The sequence below is a fragment of the Nerophis ophidion genome, linkage group LG02 (assembly GCF_033978795.1).
Source record: "Nerophis ophidion isolate RoL-2023_Sa linkage group LG02, RoL_Noph_v1.0, whole genome shotgun sequence".
Classification (NCBI taxonomy): Eukaryota; Metazoa; Chordata; class Actinopteri; order Syngnathiformes; family Syngnathidae; genus Nerophis; species Nerophis ophidion.
Window position 1 is genome coordinate 4,948,967 of NC_084612.1, and position 22,377 is coordinate 4,971,343.

General features: G+C 40.9%; 1 protein-coding gene across 1 annotated transcript in view; it reads right to left on the reverse strand.

The window, feature by feature from the left end:
* LOC133536265 (xaa-Pro dipeptidase-like) overlaps window positions 1–15,565 on the reverse strand; it is a 62,479-nt gene extending 46,914 nt beyond the window's left edge. Inside the window, exon 1 of the mRNA XM_061876676.1 lies at window positions 15,432–15,565. Within this exon, the coding sequence (XP_061732660.1) occupies window positions 15,432–15,448 (17 nt within the window). The 5' untranslated portion in view covers window positions 15,449–15,565. The remainder of the gene's footprint in view (window positions 1–15,431) is intronic.
* Window positions 15,566–22,377: the final 6,812 nt, after the last annotated feature.

Consider the following 22,377-nt stretch of genomic DNA (forward strand, 5'->3'; position numbering starts at 1 on the left):
CTGCAGTGTTGGATCCGCTTTGGACTGGACTCTCGCGACTGTGTTGGATCCATTGTGGATTGAACTTTCACAGTATCATGTTAGACCCGCTCGACATCCATTGCTTTCCTCCTCTCTAAGGTTCTCATAGTCATTATTGTCACCGACGTCCCACTGGGTCATTATTGTCACCGATGTCCCACTGGGTGTGAGTTTTCCTTGCCCTTATGTGGGCCTAGGATGTCGTGGTGGTTTGTGCAGCCCTTTGAGACACTAGTGATTTAGGGCTATATAAGTAAACATTGATTGATTGATTGATTGAACTAACTGTACACTTGTGTATAAAACATTAAGTTAATTAAAGTCAATCAATCAATCAAACTTTATTTATAAAGCGCTATTCATACATAAAAGTAATGCTACGCAAAGTTCTTTACAAAGTTAAAAACAATACCCCGGTGACCCAAATCCCTATTATCGCATACGTACGCACGGACACAGATACCAAACACAAACACACACACACAACATACACACGTTGGCAACTATATGGACCAATGATTGCATGGCTGAGTACAGAGGAGACATGTGAGTAAACACTATCACAGGATCCATCTGCAGCGGGAGGTCCTGACCCCTGACCACTAGCAATAATTACTGTAAGGCTGGTTGGGGACAAGGCTGTGTAATCTGACAATGTCAGCCAAGAGGGGAAGAATGCAGACATACTCTGTACATAACTTGAGATTTACAGGAGTATTTAATTGAAATAAATGTATCATAGTGTCAAGTACTGCAACGATTAATCGATTAAATCGGGGGGTTTTAAGCTTTTTTCACCAAGTATCATCTCAGAAAAAAAATAAGAGTACCACTATAATGACCAATAATAAAATACAGTTGTGTAGTAGGCCTAAGTATTCGTTAAAAACAAGGCAGAGGTTTTATTTTACATTATTATTTAATATTTTGCCCACTGTCACATTACACACCATTTGAACTGTAACACTGTGTTTGAATATAGGAAATTAAACACCGTACTTTAATAAGGGGATTATTTGATTTACCAAGTACCACAGTTTTTTAATCCCTGGTTTCAATCAATTAGTTATATTAGAAAAAATATTTGTATTTATATTCTGTTGCTTTGATTAATTGTTAAATGTGTGACTAATGAACATTTATAAAATCCAGACCTCATAAAAAGAAAGTAAAACAAGTTAAAAAGAGGTAAAAGAAGGTAAAGGATAAATATAAGGTAAAAGGTCAATAGAAGTCAAAAGAACGTAAAAATAAAAACCCAGGTACATGTAAGGTAAACAGAAGTACAACAAGTTAAATGGATAGTAAAAAAAAAGGTAAAGGGTCAATAGAAGGCTAAAAAAGGTCAATTTAAAATAAAAAAGTAGATAAAGGGTAAAAGAAGGTAAAATACCTAAAAGGTAAAAGAAGGTAAAGCAATTGCATTATAAGGTGAAATAGGGTAACTAGAAAGTAAATAGAAGGTAAAACATCAATATAAGGTGAAGGTAAGAGGGTGAATAAAAGGTAAATAGAAGGTAGAGAAAGGTACAAAAACCCAATAGAAAGTAAAAAAGAGAAGCTGAAATAATATACATAGTTGGTAAATGAAATGTAAATAAAACGGTAAACACATTTAAATAAAAGGTTAATTAAGGTAAACAGAAGGTAATAAAGGTTATGGCAAGTAGAACAATCTTATTTTATTTCAAAATGTTTCCCTAAATATGCATTGAGACTATAAAGTGTATTTTAATCCAATTACTCGATTAATCCAACAACCTACGTGATGGATTACTCAACTACTAAAATAATCGATAGTTGCAGCCTATTATTAGTGTTCCATTCAGATCAATATCATATCAACGATAACAGGAAAAATGTCAACTTTGACACCCATTTTTAAACGTCCCGGTTCTCCCAAATACATTTTTTGAGCGGACAAACAATATACATTTTTTATTGTCATTTTTTATTTTCATTCAGTGACTAATTGAGACAAGTCATCGATCAAAAGCTAATCAAAAGCCGTTTTGTCAGAGAGCAGAAGAATCAATCAATCAATCAATGTTTATTTATATAGCCCCAAATCACAAATGTCTCAAAGGACTGCACAAATCATTACGACTACAACATCCTCGGAAGAACCCACAAAAGGGCAAGGAAAACTCACACCCAGTGGGCAGGGAGAATTCACATTCAGTGGGACGCCAGTGACAATGCTGACTATGAGAAACCTTGGAGAGGACCTCAGATGTGGGCAACCCCCCCCCTCTAGGGGACCGAAAGCAATGGATGTCGAGCGGGTCTAACATGATACTGTGAAAGTTCAATCCATAGTGGCTCCAAGACAGCAGTGAGAGTCCCGTCCACAGGAAACCATCTCAAGCGGATCAGCAGCGTAGAGATGTCCCCAACCGATACAGGCGAGCGGTCCATCCTGGGTCCCGACGAGCGGTCCATCCTGGGTCTCGACTCTGGACAGTCAGTACTTCATCCATGGTCATCGGACCGGACCCCCTCCACAAGGGAGGGGGGGACATAGGAGAAAGAAAAGAAGCGGCAGATCAACTGGTCTAAAAAGGAGGTCTATTTAAAGGCTAGAGTATACAGATGAGTTTTAAGATGAGACTTAAAGTTAAAGTTTCTTTGCAGTCCTAATGACATCGCCAATTACTGGCCTGGCATGCATATGGCAGCGTTGAAGTTACTTTGTTCAGTCTGCGTCACACTGTTTGTCTGGGTATTGTGCCTTTTGTGTGTCGAGATTTGCTTCCTCCTAGACTGACCTTATCATCCGAAATGAAGAATGATGAAAAAAAAAACACAAAACATCAAGGTCTTTTCATTCTTTACATGAAAAACTCTCCCAAGGTTTGTATGTTTTTTTTTCTTTTCAAGCTCAGCACTATTTTCCAATACCGTGTGTAAAATATGAAGGCTGCACTGATATTGCTTTTTTTGTGTGTGTTGTGTTGCCGTGACGTGTAGATAATCCTTCAGATAAAACACAATAAGATTTGAAGGGGTGTGAAGAGTCGCCCCGGCCAAGTAAAGATTAGGACAGTACTTTGACAAGCTTGTAACACGGCAGCTTGATAGGTAAGAAATCTCTGCAGCGATAAGGCAACTTAATCTGATCCCGGCTGGACTGTTCTCAAGGTCATTTCATAAACCTGCAACAGTTTTATTTTGCAAAGCTTGCTATTGCCTGAGTCTAGACACAACCCTATCGGCGTCAATACCTGTCTGCCTTTTTTTTTAATCAGTATCTGACTTTTTTTTTTTACAACCGCAACATAACTAAGTCAGCAAGAACAATATGTACACATTTTACACAAGTACACTATATTGCCAAAAGTATTTGGCCACCTGCCTGGACTTACATATGACCTTGAAGTGTCATCCCTTTCCTAACACATAGAGTTCAATATAATGTTGGTTACCCTTTTGCAACTGTTCTGGGAAGGCTGTCCACAAGGTTGCGGAGTGTGTTTATTGGATTTTTCCACCATTCTTCCAAAAGCGCATTGGTGAGGTCTGTTGAGACGCACTTTCAGTTCCGTCTCACCCGGGCCGGGAGCAGGAAAACATTTCGAGGAGGCAGGAGTTGAGTCGAGTAGAAGTATTTTATTTAACGCAGTCTGCAGAGAGCGGAGATCGTATAGTACACTTGAACAGTAGTACCAGGAAAACCCAAAGCGATCTGTCTGAGAGTTTGTTGTACAGCAGCTATATACCCTGTGCCAGTAGTTATCTGATTGGTCAGTCCACTGACTGACGTCAGTTGCTATGTGTGTCGTGTCTAGGAACTACTCTTAGTTTACTGTAAAGTTGGTTGTTGCTCAAGCATCTGTTTCCTGTATGTGCAGTGTTTGCTTGGTTTCCTGTTAAGTTCGTTATTGCTCAAACATCTGTTTCCTGTAGGTGCAGTGTTTGGCACACTGAGCCAAGTTGAGGTCAGGACGTTTGCTTTGTACACTCATTAGGTCACACACTGATGTTGGTCAAGAAGGCCTGGCTTTCAGTCTCAGTAGTTCATCCCAAAGGTGTTCTATCGGGTTCAGGTCAGGACTCTGTGCAGGCCAGTCAAGTTCATCCACACCAGACTCTGTCATCCATGTCTTTATGGACCTTGCTTTGTGCACTGGTGCACAGTCATGTTGGAAGAGGAAGTGGCCCGCTCCAAACTGTTCCCAAAAGGTTGGGAGCATGGAATTGTCCAAAATGATTTGGTGCCCTAGCACAGTGGTCCCCAACCACCGGGCCGTGGCCTGATTGGTACCGGGCCGCAGAAGAATTTTTTTCTTAAAAAAAAAAATAATAATAATAATAATTAAATTAACATAAAAAAACACAATATGCACTTCTAATTAGTGCACCAACCACAAAAACCTCCCTTTTTCATGACAAAGAAGAAAAAACAAACAAAAAGAAAAAAAAAAGGACCCCCACCCCCCGGGCCGTGGGACAAATTATTAAGCGTTGACCGGTCCGCGGATAAAAATAGGTTGGGGACCACTGCCCTAGCACATTCAAAGTTCCTTTTACTGGAACTAATGGGTCAAGCCCAACTCCTGAAAAGCAACCCCACACCATAATTCCAGTACTCTGGAATGCCCTCCCGGTAACAGTTCGAGATGCTACCTCAGTAGAAGCATTTAAGTCTCACCTTAAAACTCATCTGTATACTCTAGCCTTTAAATAGACCTCCTTTTCAGACCAGTTGATCTGCCGCCTCTTTTCTTTCTCCTATGTCCCCCCCTCCCTTGTGGAGGGGGTCCGGTCCGATGACCATGGATGAAGTACTGGCTCTCCAGAGTCGAGACCCAGGATGGACCGCTCGCCTGTTTCGGTTGGGGACATCTCTACGCTGCTGATCCGCCTCCGCTTGAGATGGTCTCCTGTGGACGGGACTCTCGCTGCTGTCTTGGATCCGCTTGAACTGAACTCTCGCGGCTGTGTTGGAGCCACTATGGATTGAACTTTCACAGTATCATGTTAGACCCGCTCGACATCCATTGCTTTCGGTCCCCTAGAGGGGGGGGGGGTTGCCCACATCTGAGGTCCTCTCCAAGGTTTCTCATAGTCAGCATTGTCACTGGCGTCCCACTGCGTGTGAATTCTCCCTGCCCACTGGGTGTGAGTTTTCCCTGGCCTTTTGTGGGTTCTTCCGAGGATGTGGTAGTCGTAATGATTTGTGCAGTCCTTTGAGACATTTGTGATTTGGGGCTATATAAATAAACATTGATTGATTGATTGATTGATAATTCCTCCTCTACCAAATTTCTCACTCTGCAGAATCCAGTCCTATGCACCGTTCTCCTGGCAAACTCCAAACCCGGGATCGCCCATCAGATTGCCAGATGGAAAAGCGTGACTCATCACTCCAGAGAACGCCTCTCCACGCTGGAAATCACTGAGCTCCTGAAAGCGGCCCATTCTTTCACAAATGTTTGTAGAAACAGTCTCCATGCCTAAGTGCTTGATTAGGACACCTGATTCTCATCATTTGGATTGGTGGCCAAATACTTTTGGCAACATAGTGTATTAAGTATGAAAAAGTACACACAGTTAGTTAATTAGATAGCAACAAGCACTGCTTAAAAGCCTACTGAAAGCCACTACTACCCACCACGCAGTCTGATAGTTTATATCAATGTTTACTTATATAGCCCTAAATCACTAGTGTCTCAAAGGGCTGCACAAACCACTACGACATCCTCGGTAGGCCCACATAAGGGCAAGGAAAACTCACACCCAGTGGGACATCGGTGACAATAATGACCCAGTGGGACGTCGGTGACAATAATGACTATGAGAACATGATACTGTGATACTGATGATACTGATGACTATGAGAACATATGAGAACATGATACTGTGAAAGATCAATCCATAATGGATCCAACACAGTCGCGAGAGTCCAGTCCAAAGCGGATCCAACACAGCAGCGAGAGTCCCGTTCACAGCGGAGCCAGCAGGAAACCATCCCAAGCGGAGGCTGATCAGCAGCGCAGAGATGTCCCCAGCCGATACACAGGCGAGCAGTACATGGCCACCGGATCGGACCGGACTCCCTCCACAAAGGAGAGTGGGACATAGAAGAAAAAGAAAAGAAACGGCAGATCAACTGGTCTAAAAAGGAGGTCTATTTAAAGGCTAGAGTATACAAATGAGTTTTAAGGTGAGACTTAAATGCTTCTACTGAGGTAGCATCTCGAACTGTTACCGGGAGGGCATTCCAGAGTACTGGAGCCCGAAATGAAAAAGCTCTACAGCCCGCAGACTTTTTTTGGGCTTTGGGAATCACTAATAAGCCGGAGTCCTTTGAACGCAGATTTCTTGCCGGGACATATGGTACAATACAATCGGCAAGATAGGATGGAGCTAGACCGTGTAGTATTTTATACGTAAGTAGTAAAACCTTAAAGTCACATCTTAAGTGCACAGGAAGCCAGTGCAGGTGAGCCAGTACAGGTGTAATGTGATCAAACTTTCTTGTTCTTGTCAAAAGTCTAGCAGCCGCATTTTGTACCAACTGTAATCTTTTAATGCTAGACATGGGGAGACCAGAAAATAATACGTTACAGTAGTCGAGGCGAGACGTAACAAACGCATGGATAATGATCTCAGCGTCTCAGCGTATATCAATGATGAAATATTAACATTGCAACACATGCCAATACGGCCTTTTTAGTACACTAAATTACAATTTTAAATTTCCCGGGAGTTTCGTCCTGGAAACGTCGTGTAATGATGACGTGTACGCAAGACATCACAGGTTTTTAGGAAGTATGAGCGCTGCACACACACACAGATAAATGTCGTCTGCTTTAACAGCATGATTACACATACAGGTGCTGTTCATATTATTAGAATATCATGAAAAAGTTGATTTATTTCAGTAATTATATTCAGAACGTGAAACTTACATATTATATCAATTCATTACACACATAGAGATATATTTGAAATGTTTAGTTCTTAAAATTTTAATGATTAGTACTGACAATTACTGAAAATCCCAAATTCTGTATCTCAGAAAATTAGAATATTAGTTACGACTAGTACCAAAAAATATTTTTTAGAAATGTGGGCCAACTGAAAAGTATGAACATGGAAAGTTTCAGCATGTGCGCCAATCAATACTTAGTTGCAGCTCCTTTTGCCTGAATTGCTGCAGCAATACGGCGTGGCTTGGAGTCCACCAGTCTGTTGCACTCCTCAGGTGTTATGAGAGCCCAGGTTGCTTTAATAGTGGCCTTCAGCTCTTCAGCATTGTTGGGTCTGGCATCTCGCATCTTCCGCTTCACAATACCCCATAGGTTTTCTATGGTGTTAAGGTCAGGTGAGTTTGCAGGCCAATCAAGAACAGGGATACCATGGTCCTTAAACCAGGTACTGGTAGATTTGGCACTGTGTGCAGGTGCCAAGTCATGTTGGAAAATGAAATCTTCACCTCCATAAAATTGGTCCGCGGCAGGCAGCATAAAGTGTTCTAAAACTTCCTGGTAGACTGCTGCATTGACCCTAGACCTCAGGAAACACAGTGGACCAACACCAGCAGATGACATGGCACCCCAGACCATTACCAATTGTGGAAATTTGACTCTGGGCTTCAGGCAATGTGGATTCTGTGCCTCGCCTGTCTTCCTCCAGACTCTGGGACCTTGATTTCCAAAGGAGATACAAAATTTACTTTCATCTGAAAACATAACTTTGGACCACTCAGCAGCAGTCCAGTCCTTTTTGTCTTGAACCCAGGCGAGACGCTTTTGACGTTGTCTCTTATTCAAGAGTGGCTTTACACAAGGAATGCGACAGCTGAAGCCCATATTGCATACGTCGGTGCGTGGTGGTTCTTGAAGCACTGACTCCAGCTGCAGTCCACTCTTTGTGGATCTCCCCCACATTTTTGAATCGGTTTTGTTTGACAATCCTCTCCAGGGCGCGGTTATCCCTCTTGCTTGTACACTTTTTTCTACCACATCTTTGTCTTCCCTTCGCCTCTCTATTAATGTTCTTGGACACAGCTCTGGGAACATCCAACCTCTTTGGCAATGACCTTTTGTGTCTTGCCCTCCTTCTTTAAAGTATCAATGGTCATCTTTTGGACAGTTGTCAAGTCAGCAGTCTTCCCCATGATTGTGTGTCATACAGAATCAAAACGAGAGACCATTCAAAGGCTTTTCCAGGTGTTTTGAGTTAGTTAGCTAATTAGAGTGTGGCACCAGGTGTCTTCAATATCTGACCTTTTCACCATATTCTAATTTTCTGAGATGTTGAATTTAGGGTTTTCATTGGTTGTCAGCTATAATCATCTCCTTTTTGGCAAAAAACACTTGAAATGTATCAGTCTGTTTGGAATGAATGTATACATTCTACAAGTTTGCCTTTCTAAATGGAATTAATGAAATAAATAAACTTTTTCATGATATTCTAATAATATGACCAGCACCTGTATTTTGGAGATCTGTGTTACTGAATCTTTTGCAATTTGTTCAATTAATATGGAAAGATGGAGTTGGGAAGCTTTAGCCTTTAGCCACACAAACACACTGTGATTCCTTGTTTAAAATTCCTGGAGGTAAAACGTTACTATGGATCAGAGCGCGGTCAAGCGAGCATGAATCAAGACGGAATGTCAACCAGCAGGTTTCGGTAAGAAAATTGTGGTTAAAAAGTCGCTTCTTACCGGAGAAAAGCTGAGCTTGTGTCGTCCATAGGCCGTCGACTCCCCTGAGACACCGCGTGTCAACACACCCCTGGAGACACCCTTCCGACTATCAGGTAATACTAAACTCACTAAAACACTAGGAACACAATTGAAAGATAAGGGATTTCCCAGAATGATCCTAGTAAATGTGTCTAATAACATCGGAATCCGTCCCAATCGCGTTTTGTTTTTTTAAACTTTTTTTTTATTTTATTTTTTTTCTAGTCGGTCGCTATCAATATCCTCAAACACGAATCTTTCATCCTCGCTCAAATTAATGAGGAAATTGTCGTTTTCTCGGTCTGAATAGCACTTTTTGTTGGAGGCTCCCATTATAAGCTATGTGAATATGTGAGAAGCCCCCACACTTGCGACGTCATCTCTGCTACTTCCGGCAGAGGCAGGGCTTTATCGTGGATGTTCTTTACTAAATCCTTTCAGCAAAAATATGGCAATATCGCGATATGATCACGTATGACACATAGAATGGACCTGCTATCCCCGTTTAAATAAGAAAATATCATTTCAGTAGGCCTTTAAGCACCAGCCATTTTGCCATGCATGAGAAAAGTTGCTGAAGCTAAATCCATCCATCCATCCATTTTCTACCGCTTATTCCCTTTCGGGGTCGCGGGGGGTGCTGGCGCCTATCTCAGCTACAATCGGGCGGAAGGCAGGGTACACCCTGGACAAGTCGCCACCTCATCGCAGGGCCAACACAGATAGACAGACAACACTCACATTCACACACTAGGGCCAATTTAGTGTTGCCAATCAACCTATCCCCAGGTGCATGTCTTTGGAAGTGGGAGGAAGCCGGAGTACCCGGAGGGAACCCACGCATTCACGGGGAGAACATGCAAACTCCACACAGAAAAATCCCGAGCCTGGATTTGAACCCAGGACTGCAGGAACTTCGTATTGTGAGGCAGACGCACTAACCCCTCTGCCACCGTGAAGCCCGCTGAAGCTAAATTATTTTTTTTAATATAATTCAAAAATAAAAAATTATTAAATTGTCAAATAAATAACAAATAGTAATTGCGCGTGAATGCCCTGTGTGCAAGCCACCGAACCATGTGAGTGGAACTGAAACGCTTGAATGTCCAAGATAAGTGGAGTGTGTGGATGTGGGAACGGTTCGAATCGGATCGAGAAATGTGAGCTATGGAGAGTTTTGTATATTGCCCATTCGCTTTCATTATGGGGAAAGTCTCTGTAATTCCGGGTAATCAGGGAATTTTTGAAACCGGGAAACATGCCGTCTTCAATGTCCAGGGTGAGCGGAGTGTGTGGACGGTGGAACGGTTCAAATCGGATGAGAAATGTGGGATATGCAGACGTTTGTATATTGCCTTTTCATTGTCAATGGGGAGAAATTCCTAACCTTACAATCGCCAGATCCTGGTAGTTCGCTGAGCTCCACACCAGGATCTGGGCCCGAGGGCAATGCAAAGTCCTTTAAGATAGCAAAATATAATGAACCAATCAGGTGCTGACATTTATTCTACCTTTGCAACTGTTTTGTCGAATTTATCGAATATTAATTATTTAAAAGATGAACAGAGGACTTTTCGTTCTGTCGTTATCCAATATGTCGGCTGTTCTGTTTTGGATTTCGCAGCGTCGCGGGTTGATTTGGATGTGAGTGGTTGAAGTAACACGTCACTGAAGATAACGGACAAGTGGTTTATCCAATTACATACAAATAATTTTTTTTTACAAGGCCCCGCCTTCTGAAATACATCTACTAGTGAGACGTCCCAGATCCTTGTGTGGAGCTCAGCAAACTACAAGGATCTGGCAAGCGTCAGGTTATGAAATTCCTGGATATTCCGGGAAAACTTACATGTTTGGGAAAGAGAAAACATGTTTTGCCTTCGAGATCTTGGAAGAGTACTGTGCATGGCTGGTTGAGAGGTCTGAATCAGGTAAAAAAGTGGCGCAAAATTTTGCGAATTTTGGCCATTGTAGAACTTTGAATATTTTGAATCGGAATTTCCTGGAAATTTGGCGATTTTGGGAAAACGGGGAATCAAAAAATATATTTGCAAAATTGTCCTACAAGATATTATTGGGCTGGTGTCGGAATTTTTTGAATCGTTTGAAAAACGTTGTCGTGTAACAGTTTGAACTGAGGATTGGAATTTCAGAAAAAAGGTGAATTTGTACGAAAAAAAATTAGAAACATTTGTTGTCCCAACAAAAAGGAATGATTTGAAAGGTGGAATGGTTGGAAACTGTTGAAAAAATGTGGACTGAATTCTGGGAATTCCTGAATTTTTTTTCAACTTGGAAAATGGTCGTATGATTGTCCAAAGTGATTGGAGTGTGTGGAACAGTTTGAATTGGTTCAGAAACGTGGGAATTCTGCGAGTTTGAAAAATGGTCCATTCATTTTCAATGGGAAATATGTCCCGGAAAACCGGGAATTCTGGGTAACCTGTTATATTATTTTGTTGGGTTGAGCTGAACTTTTTGATACTTGAAAGGTTCTGATCGGAAGAAAGTTATTGGCTGTGGCCTCCGGCAAACTTTTGCCATGGAATAATAAATAGATGACTTTTTTGTTGTTGAATTGTGTAAGTGGGAATTCACACAATAACAAATAACACATTGACAAATACTAGACTTATTATATACGTAAAGAAAAGCAGGCAGCAGCTCACACATTCTCATACTTTCTGTACCACCCAGGAAGAAATTATGTCCGCCAGCTTAAAAGATATCCAACTATAAGCTACGTAAAAGGAGCTCAGAATGTTTTTTATATAAATATTTGCAATATTTCAAGGTTCACTTACGTGGAAACATTAAAATGTTTCAAATCCATAAACTGCAATAAAACTGAGTAGATGGTAAAATATTGTAATGCCATATTTTTCACCAATTTTCCCAGGAGATTTCCAATATTTTTGCATGTCAATGCTCATCTTAGACACACGTAATGAATAAAATAACGTGATCTCGGTACAGTGTGAGGGATTCAAGCACGTCAACTCTAATTTTAAAGGGCAAAGTTCCTTGTGCTGTGCCGGTGCATAACTTAGAAGAAGTGCTTTGTCGCAATCTCTTCCTGAAAACTGTGCTCAGCACATTTGGTCTGAGAAATGCTGCAAGCACAAGACAATAAAGTAAAATAGCCATTTTAAACACAGCACAAGTTGTCATGCATTTTTAAAAAATAGCTACATATGTACAAAACCAGTGAAGTTGACACGTTGTGTAAATGGTAAATAAAAAGAGAAGACAAGGATTTGCAAATCCGTTTCAACCTATACTTAATTAAATGCACTGCAAAGACAAGATACTTAACATTGGAACTGAGAAACTTTATTTTTTGCAAATAATAGCTCATTTGGAATTTGATGCCTGCAAGATGTTTTAAAAAGAAAAGCTGGCATAAGTGGCAAGAAAGACTGAGAAAGTTGAGGAATGCTCATCAAACACTTATTTGCAACATCCCACAGGTGAAGAGACTAATTGGGAACAGGTGGGTGCCATGATTGGGTATAAAAGCAGCGTCCATGAAATGTTTAGTCATTCACAAACATGGGGCGAGGGTCACCGCTTTGTGAACAAATGCGTGAGCAAATTGTTTAAGAACAACATTTCTCCACGAACTATTGCAAGGAATTTAGGGATTTCACTGTCCGCAATATTTTCAAAAGGTTCAGAGAATCTGGAGAAATCACTGCATGTAAGCCAAAAACCAACATTTAATGCCTGTGACCTTCGATCTCTCAGGCGGTACTGCATCAAAAAGTGTCATCAGTGTGTAAAGGATATCACCACATGGGCTCAGGAACACTTCAGAAAACCACTGTCAGTAACTACAGTTGGTCGCTACATCTGTAAGTGCAAGTTAAAACGCTATTATGCAAAGCCAAAGCCATATATCAACAACACCCAGAAACGCTTCGCTGGGCCCGAGCTCATCTAAGATGGACTGATACAAAGTGGAAAAGTGTTCTGTGGTCTGACGAGTCCACGTTTCAAATTGTTTTTGGAAACTGTGGACGTCGTATCCTCCGGACCAAGGATAAAAAGAACCATCCGGATTGTTATTGGCGCAAAGTTCAAAAGCCAGCATCTGTGATGGTATGGGGGTGTATTAGTGCCCAAGGCATGGGTAACTTACACATAAGTGAAGGCACCATTAATGCTGAAAGGTTTTGCAGCAACATATGTTGCCATCCAAGCAACGTCTTTTTCATGGACGCCCCTGCTTATTTCACAAGACAATGCCAAGCCACATTCTGTACGTGTTACAAAAATGGTGGCTTCGTAGTAAAAAAGTGCAGGTACTAGACTGGCCTGCCTGTTGTCCAGAGCAGTCCCCCATTGAAAATGTGTGGCGCATTATGAAGCGTCAAATACCACAACGGAGACCCCGGACTGTTGAACAACTTAAGCTGTACATCAAGCAAGAATGGGAAAGAATTCCATCTGAAAAGCTTCAAAAATTGGTCTCCTCACTTCCTAAACGTTTACTGAGTGTTGTTAAAAGGAAATGCCATGTAACAGTGGTCAAAATACTTCTGCGCCAACTTGTTTGCAATGTGTTTCTGCCCCTAAATTCTAAATTAATGATTATTTGCAAAGAAAAAAAAAATAGTTTCTCAGTTCCAACATTAAATATCTTGTCTTTGCAGTCCATTCAATTGAATATCAATCAATCAATCAATGTTTACTTATATAGCCCTAAATCACTAGTGTCTCAAAGGGCTGCACAAACCACCACGACATCCTCGGTAGGAAAACTCACACCCAGTGGGACATCGGTGACAATGATGACTATGAGAACCTTAGAGAGGAGGAAAGCAATGGATGTCGAGCGGATCTAACATGATACTGTGAAAGTTCAATCCACAATGGATACAACACAGTCGCGAGAGTCCAGTCCAAAGAGGATCCAAGACACAGCAGCAAGAGTCCCGTTCACAGCGGAGCCAGCAGGAAACCATCCCAAGCGGAGGCGGACCAGCAGCGCAGCGATGTCCCCAGCCGATACACAGGCAAGCAGTACATGGCCACCGGATCGGACCGGACCCCCTCCACACGGGAGAGTGGGACATAGAAGAAAAAGAAAAGAAACGGCAGATCAACTGGTCTAAAAAGGGAGTCTATTTAAAGGCTAGAGTATACAAATGAGTTTTAAGGTGAGACTTAAATGCTTCTACTGAGGTGGCATCGCGAACTGTTACCGGGAGGGCATTCCAGAGTACTGGAGCCCGAACGGAAAATGCTCTATAGCCCGCAGACTTTTTTTGGGCTTTGGGAATCACTAATAAGCCGGAGTCCTTTGAACGCAGATTTCTTGCCGGGACATATGGTACAATACAATCGGCAAGATAGGATGGAGCTAGACCGTGTAGTATTTTATACGTAAGTAGTAAAACCTTAAAGTCACATCTTAAGTGCACAGGAAGCCAGTGCAGGTGAGCCAGTACAGGTGTAATGTGATCAAACTTTCTTGTTCTTGTCAAAAGTCTAGCAGCCGCATTTTGTACCAACTGTAATCTTTTAATGCTAGACATGGGGAGACCCGAAAATAATACGTTACAGTAGTCGAGGCGAGACGTAACAAACGCATGGATAATGATCTCAGCGTCTTTAGTGGACAGAATGGAGCGAATTTTAGCGATATTACGGAGATGAAAGAAGGCCGTTTTAGTAACGCTTTTAATGTGTGCCTCAAAGGAGAGAGTTGGGTCGAACAGGATTTGGAAATCATTGTTTTTATTTACAAATTATACAATGTGCCAACTTCACTGGTGTATGTGTGATTGAGACATATATATATATAATTTTTTTCCCCATTTTATTTTGTATTCACTTTCCATTTAAAAACATAAGAATAAAATCAGTTTAGATTAACTAAAAACTGGCACATTCATTGGTAAAATACTTTTTTCCCTAGACTTTTCTCAAAGTGGTCTGGATTTAACTGGTGTGCTTTTTACTTGCTATGTCAGAATGACAAACTGCATTGAGGTCTTTCCTATGCTAGGCACATAATTAAACTATAACCCAAATAAAAAAGACTCTTATCGCACTATTCATGTTTTATTTTAGGCAAACACTATCTAGCAACGAGAGCTTATCTTGAAGACTCCAGTCATTCATTTTGAAGTCAGTCATTTACCAGTCGTAAAGCAAGCTGCTCAATGATTATCAGAGATAATATTTAAGCATGCATGACTGTAACCCCGTAAAATGTGTTGGATTTAAAAAGCAGTGAGAAAGTTCCATCCTTCCATTTTCTACAGCTTGTCCAAGTTGTTAAATATAATTAATTCATAGGCAATCTTGGTCAGGGCACTGTGGTGTGTTCACGTGCTATAACAGTTGTTAGACATTTTAAGTACTCCAGCAATAAAGTTGGCAGTATAGTCGAAAGGAACGCGGTGTTTTGCTTATAACAATACAAATTAGAGTAAAAATGACGAATTGATTTTTAATGTTAAATAATATCAATATATATTTGAACAAAAACAATTAGAAATGTGTAATGACAGCCAATCCGCCAGACAACAAACGTCTCATCGAGTGCACGAGTCAGGCCTAAAGGTGCTCTTGTAGACGAGGCACACGTTAAAATACACGTTTTACAAACGGACACTTAATTAATTCCAAAAATATATTATCAGAGAGGTCGTAAATGCCTTTCAAACGTTGTCAGAAAAAAAAAGTAGCAGGCTAAACTCACTGTGGTGCTGCGGCCATGATGACGTCCAGGATGTCACGTGATCGAAAAACTCACGTGACTTGTCTGCCTCCCCGATTTCGTCGTGTTGCGTTCATGAAAGTAGGACATGGCGCTTCATCACTTTGTTGCCGCTGTTTGCAGCCAAAGGTACTTTAACAACGACATTAATAAGAAATGTATATTACTTTTTTGCTTTTCCAACCCACCCTGTTTTAATATTATGTGAATTTATCACACCAATATGGATATCGCACACGCTTTTGAGCACCACGTTTAATGTTTAATTTACATAGAGCTGATTTGAACGCCTGTTGTTCTATGCTTGACATTTTGTTTAATTAAAAAGAGGAATAGCACCATTAAGACCGTCTGACCTTGCAGAGTCACACCGCCATCCTATTTTTTTTTGCGTCCGTGTGCATCATGTGCACAGGAAATGAAATAACCCCCTGTCATGAATATAAATGACTGCAATACTCTAAACCGAAATTAAAACATGTTTGTCTGCATAATTTAAAAGATAACTTTTGATACTTTGAGATATTCGCACCCTTTATTCGTTGGCACTTAACGAGAAGAGATGCTCACTTTCTCACTTGAGCAACTTGTGAGTTGGATGTTTGCACACCTGCACAATCTAGGAATTAATTTTGTCTCAGATGAAGTATGTTGTCTTCTTTTTGTTTTGCAAGAGTGATTGTTAAGTAAAAACCAAAATGGGGTTGGGTGTGTGTGTGTGTGTGTGTCAACTCTTGTCGGTCAAATAAGTAAATACTGGACTAGTATGATTTGTATACATTTCAAAACTTTACCCAAATAAAGGAAATAAATATAATATCTACCAAACTTAAACTGTTACCATTAATTCCACATTTTACAGCCAACACTACAGGTATTGATTTAAAGCAGTGCTTCTTTTTTTTTTTTTTTTTTTTGCCCTGTCCAGCTTCTCAGGCAAATCATATAGTTGATGTAGTTGTGCCCATATCGGCTGTTCAGATTTACTTGACAAAAGAGAAGTGCAGGATACTTCTCTTTTTGCCCTATTTGAATTTGACTTTATTAAATGTATTTATATTATCATTTGGTGCAGCCGGGCCGGAGCAGGAGGGGTTGGAAAGAGAAAAAAAGGAAGACAGAGGGGGAAATTGTGGGGATAAGAGGGGGATTAGACAGAGAGACAAACACAACAATAACAACAAAAACAATAGAACAACACCAGCATATACAATATGTACACATAGGATGTTAAAATGTTTAGCCAAGAAGCATTTAGCAATATAAATAATAATATAGGATTGACAATGAGCATTTTTACACTACAACTGGTGCAATACAAATACCAATAGAAAAAGCGACGTTGATCATGAATAATACCAATAATTTACCTCTATTATCAACAATACAGTTTTTCAAATGCAACAATACATACACATAATGATAACTAGAGAGAGAAAAAAAAAGCAACACAAAGATGGAGGGGAAGAGAGAGAGGCGACCTATATTAATCTTGTAGATTGTTATAGTAACAATGGGTTAAGCTTTGTCAGTGTGCCATGTGTTACCCAGTTTCCCCTAGGGCAGGGGTAGGGAACCTATGGCTCGCGAGCCAGATGTGGCTCTTTTGATAAATCTTAGCTGACTATGAATAATTCCGCTGGTAATCACAGTGCTAAAAATAACATTTAAAATACAAAACATTTCTTGCATTTTAATCCATCCATCCGTTTTCTACCGCACTTGTTCAAGAAGTCGCATTAATGATAAGAAGTATTTCAATTATTATTGGTTAGCTTTAGAATATCAATGTTATTAAAAAGAATAAGAGACTTATTATGCTATAAAAATGTTGGTCTTACTTAAAAAGGCACGCATTTAGTTGTAATCGGTGTTCAAAAATATTATATGGCTCTCACGGAAATACATTTTAAAATATTTGGCTTCCATGGCTCTCTCAGCCAAAAAGGTTCCCGACCCCTCCTCTAGGGCAACAACGTTAATATATGTTTGATGGAAGGTGATTATGTGCATGAGTGTATGTGTGTATATGTACTTGTATATGTACATAATGTGTATATGAATGTTTGTACAGCGAATGCATATGTACAGTACTCCCGTCCAAAGGCAAAACCCAGTAACTCAATTTTGGTCAAAACTGAGCTGATAATAATTTTGGAGTTCCTAGGTGATATGCTTTACATTAGTGTATGCGATATTGTAATTTGTTCCGTAAGTAAGCTGTTACGCGCATGGCAGGACCTAGCAACTACCACATAACCGCGTAGATACAACAGAAAAACCTAGTATCTCAAGGGACCAATCGGAGCTTCTGTGTCAGTCGCCTTATTGTCTTTAATGAGACATTTGCACGAATGGGGGCCGACGGTCAACCTGATTATGTGTTTTCAAGCTTTTAGTCAGCCCCTCGAAGAATGTGCAATGTCGCGGTTGCGCCATTTCCCGCAAATTCAACCCATTTCTGCAAAAATTTTGGCCGGTCAAATTTGTCTCTGAGGGGTGCTCAAACCTGCACGTTAAAGGGGAACATTGTCACAGTTTCGGAAGGGTTGAGACCAGTAGAAATCGGTTCCCAGTGGCTTATTTTATTTTTCAAAGTTTTTTTCAAGATTTTACCCATCATGGAATGTCCCGAAAAAAGGCTTTGGGGTGCCTGATTTTCGCTATCTTTAAATCCATCGTCCATTTTCCTCTGACGTCATTTAGTGATGCCAACATGGCGATTAGCACAGCATAGCGGCATAGCTCGGTTGGTAGAGTAGCCGTGTCAGCAACTTGAGGGTTGCAGGTTCGATTCCCGCTTGTGCCATCCTAGTCACTGCCGTTGTGTCCTTGGGCAAGACACTTTACCCACCTGCTCCCAGTGCCACCCACACTGGTTTAAATGTAACTTAGATATTGGGTGTCACTATGTAAAGCGCTTTGAGTCACTTTGAGAAAAGTGACTCAAATTCACTTCACTTCACAAGATATGGCGACATTAGCTCGGATTCGGACTCGGATTTCAGCGGCTTAAAGGGGAACATTGGGACGGCGTGGCGCAGTGGGAGAGTGACCGTGCGCAACCCGAGGGTCCCTGGTTCAAATCCCACCTAGTACCAGCCTCGTCACGTCCGTTGTGTCCTTGAGCAAGACACTTCACCCTTGCTCCTGATGGGTGCTGGTTGGTGCCTTGCATGGCAGCTCCCTCCATCAGTGTGTGAATGTGTGTGTGAATGGGTAAATGTGGAAGTAGTGTCAAAGCGCTTTGAGTACCTTGAAGGTAGAAAAGCGCTATACAAGTACAACCCATTTATATTATGGCACGAGGGGATATTTGGAAGATTGGCCCAGGACGTTGCAAGCACTTTCATTAAATGTATTGTTCTTCTTCCCCTTGCATACTCTTTTGGGCAGATAAGTGTGGAGGTCAAAATAAAAACTGGACGCTGTACACGGCTCTTGCCCAATGTGCAAACTCAGAATGGGGCCCACCCGAGATTGTGATAAAATATCTGGAGAAAGGGCACACACGTTCATGAGAGCAGATTCAATCCATGGCTCAATCGGCAAGAAAACGAAAGCTCAAGAAAACATCTACACGTTTGATGACTTTGTAGATCTTTGTAAGACAGAATCAAGATTGGTTTTCCTTTGTTTTCTCAAAATCAGCTAGACGTGAGTTACTAGGTTTTGCCTTTGGACGGGAGAGTATATCTATGTGGGTACCGTGAATGTGTGAGTAGATGGACGAACTTGGAGTATGTAGTTATGTACTGTATTTGTGTATGTATGTGGGAGTGTAGGTGCCTATGTATGTATGTATGTATGTATGTATGTATGAATAACGGTGTGTGTGTGTGTGAGTATATGTGTATTTTTTTGTATGTAAAATGTTTTTAACTCCCCCCCCCCAAAAAAAATAAAAAATTAATGCATTGCTTTTAAAAATGTACCCCCTCAACAATCAAATACAGTCGCGTAGTTGGCCTAAGTATTCATTAAATACTAGGCAGAGGTTTTATTTAACAATTATATTTAATATTTTTGCCCGCTGTAACATTATACAGCATTTGAACAGTAACACTGTGTTTGAATATAGGAAAATAAAACAGTGTACTTTAATCAAGTGTTTCTTGATGGAGCCCGCGGGCCACTTGTGGAACACATACAGCAGTTTGTGAATCACTGATTTTTCAAAGTGACATTTTAAACGCCATACAAGTGTAAAAAGAAGCCAACCACTCCATTTGTATTTAGTCTTTGCACGGCGGGTTATAAAGGAATGACGCAAGCATGGTTTGTGTCATATTTTCAACATTCGTAATTGTCTTACAAGTGCAAAAATAAGTTAATGAATGACCCATTTTAAGGTTCCATTGTGCTATAAAGATGGAGGCAGTGCTATGTTTAAAGGACCCATAGTGCCCGAATGAAACATTTTGACAAAAAAAATATTTTTGAGGGGATGCAGCTGCAGATCACCGTGCTCGTTCGGCATTTTCTCATGCAAGAGAACGCACAATAGATTTCTAGCAGCGTATCTTCTTTTTTTGTTTGTTTTTGAGCGCCACGTCTATTCTGGGTGCGCCTGATTTTTGGGATGAGGTTTGGCTTGAGTCTTTGAAATTTGTTCCATCCGAATTCCGACCATAGCCCTCCTTCTTCGGAGTCAGAATCCTTAAAATGATCGCTGAAAATTACGCTACTCTCGCTTGGTTAGTCGTGTTTTGCATAAGTCACAACTTTAACTGGAGAGCTCATATTGCTATCACTGGGAAATGTCTTCGTTTTTGTATTGCTTTAACCTGCAACAATGCACCTGGCGGTCATATTGAATTATTTTTTTTAGATCCTGCACCAAAATAAGATGATGCTGAATGAAGATACTGCCAAAACCCATAAAGGGCAACCTTGAGTAAACAAAACAACAACCGGCTGCTGTCCTCTGTATGTGCTGATCTGAGAACAAACGCACACACACAGAAGTCCCTCTAGTGCCCTCACAAACGATCAGAAATCATGCAAATCCTTAACTTAGACAATTCTATTGCTGCGATAATAAACATTTAAAAAAGTAAAATCCACTTGCATTAACATCGCCAAATAAGAAGCGGGCTGAGAGAAGGAGAGATGGAAGGGATAGGGGGGGTAGGGCCTGTGTGAGCGTTCCTTGGAAGAGGTGCCACTGAACTAAAGGTAGCTTTTTGCTTTAGCATCATTTAACAGAAAAGTCCGGTCTCATCAAAATTAAAATGATTCCTTCATTCTTGTGAGCGTCATTAATGACGCTCGCAAATAGTCTTTTTTTTTTTTTTTTTTTTTTTTAACTCCACAGAGTTCCTTCTTTCCGCACTGGTCAGTTTTCTTTTTAGGACTCACATTGAGTTAGCAAAATGGACACATTTTGTACTGTAGACAGAGCCGTAACTAGGATTTGACAAATACCGAGGTTAAAAAAATTGTGGTCCAAGAGGAGCTTTTAAGGCTGAAATCCCAGCACCATATAAATAATTATACCTTGAGCAACTTATAGAATTTCCGGAACAACAAAAGCTTCCACTGAGGTAGAACTATCACGAGTTATATAATCTAACATATTTGACAATCAGCATGATTTTGTAACATTCTACACTTGTATTAATATGCTAAAGTTGAGCTTATTAAACAATTTCAACATCATTAAAACATAAATTATAAACCTTATCAAATCTTCAACTATGAGCAAGGATTGAACACATGACCTTCTGTATTGGAAATTTTCTCTTCAAGTAGTCAGACAGAATCTATTTGAAATGCCCGAGCGTTTCAAAAGGCACAGGTCACTTTAGTGGCAAGTATGGAAGTAATGCGCAATAGGAAGAGAGCTGCGTTATTCTTTATGCACTGAATAGAAGGTGGGAGGAAGGGAGTAGGCTCAGTTCGGAGGGGGGAGAGAGCTTATGACTTATCAATCAATCAATGTTTATTTATATAGCCCCAAATCACAAATATCTCAAAGGACTGCACAAATCATTACGACTACAACATCCTCGGAAGAACCCACAAAAGGGCAAGGAAAACTCACACCCAGTGGGCAGGGAGAATTCACATTCAGTGGGACGCCAGTGACAATGCTGACTATGAGAAACCTTGGAGAGGACCTCAGATGTGGGCAACCCCCCCCCCTCTAGGGGACCGAAAGCAATGGATGTCGAGCGGGTCTAACATGATACTGTGAAAGTTCAATCCATAGTGGCTCCAAGACAGCAGTGAAAGTCCCGTCCACAGGAAACCATCTCAAGCGGATCAGCAGCGTAGAGATGTCCCCAACCGATACAGGCGAGCGGTCCATCCTGGGTCCCGACGAGCGGTCCATCCTGGGTCTCGACTCTGGACAGTCAGTACTTCATCCATGGTCATCGGACCGGACCCCCTCCACAAGGGAGGGGGGGACATAGGAGAAAGAAAAGAAGCGGCAGATCAACTGGTCTAAAAAGGAGGTCTATTTAAAGGCTAGAGTATACAGATGAGTTTTAAGATGAGACTTAAATGCTTCTACTGAGGTAGCATCTCGAACTGTTACCGGGAGGGCATTCCAGAGTACTGGAGCCCGAACGGAAAACGCTCTATAGCCCGCAGACTTTTTTTAAGCTCTAGGAATCACTAATAAGCCGGAGACTTAAACTTAGACTTCCTTTTATTGTCATTTAAATTTAAACTTTACAGTACAGATAAGAAAAACATTTTGTTGCATTAGCTCGTAGTGCAGGATATAACAGCAATAAGGTGCAGATATAAACAAATAGATTACTGTACGGATAAATATATTGCACTTATTGCATATGCATTCATGTTTATGGTACGTTATATTGTCTTTATATTCCAGACACAACAACAGTAGAAAGTAACCACACATGAAACAATGGTGCATCGTTAAATGAGCTATGAGAAGGTCACACAAAGGTCA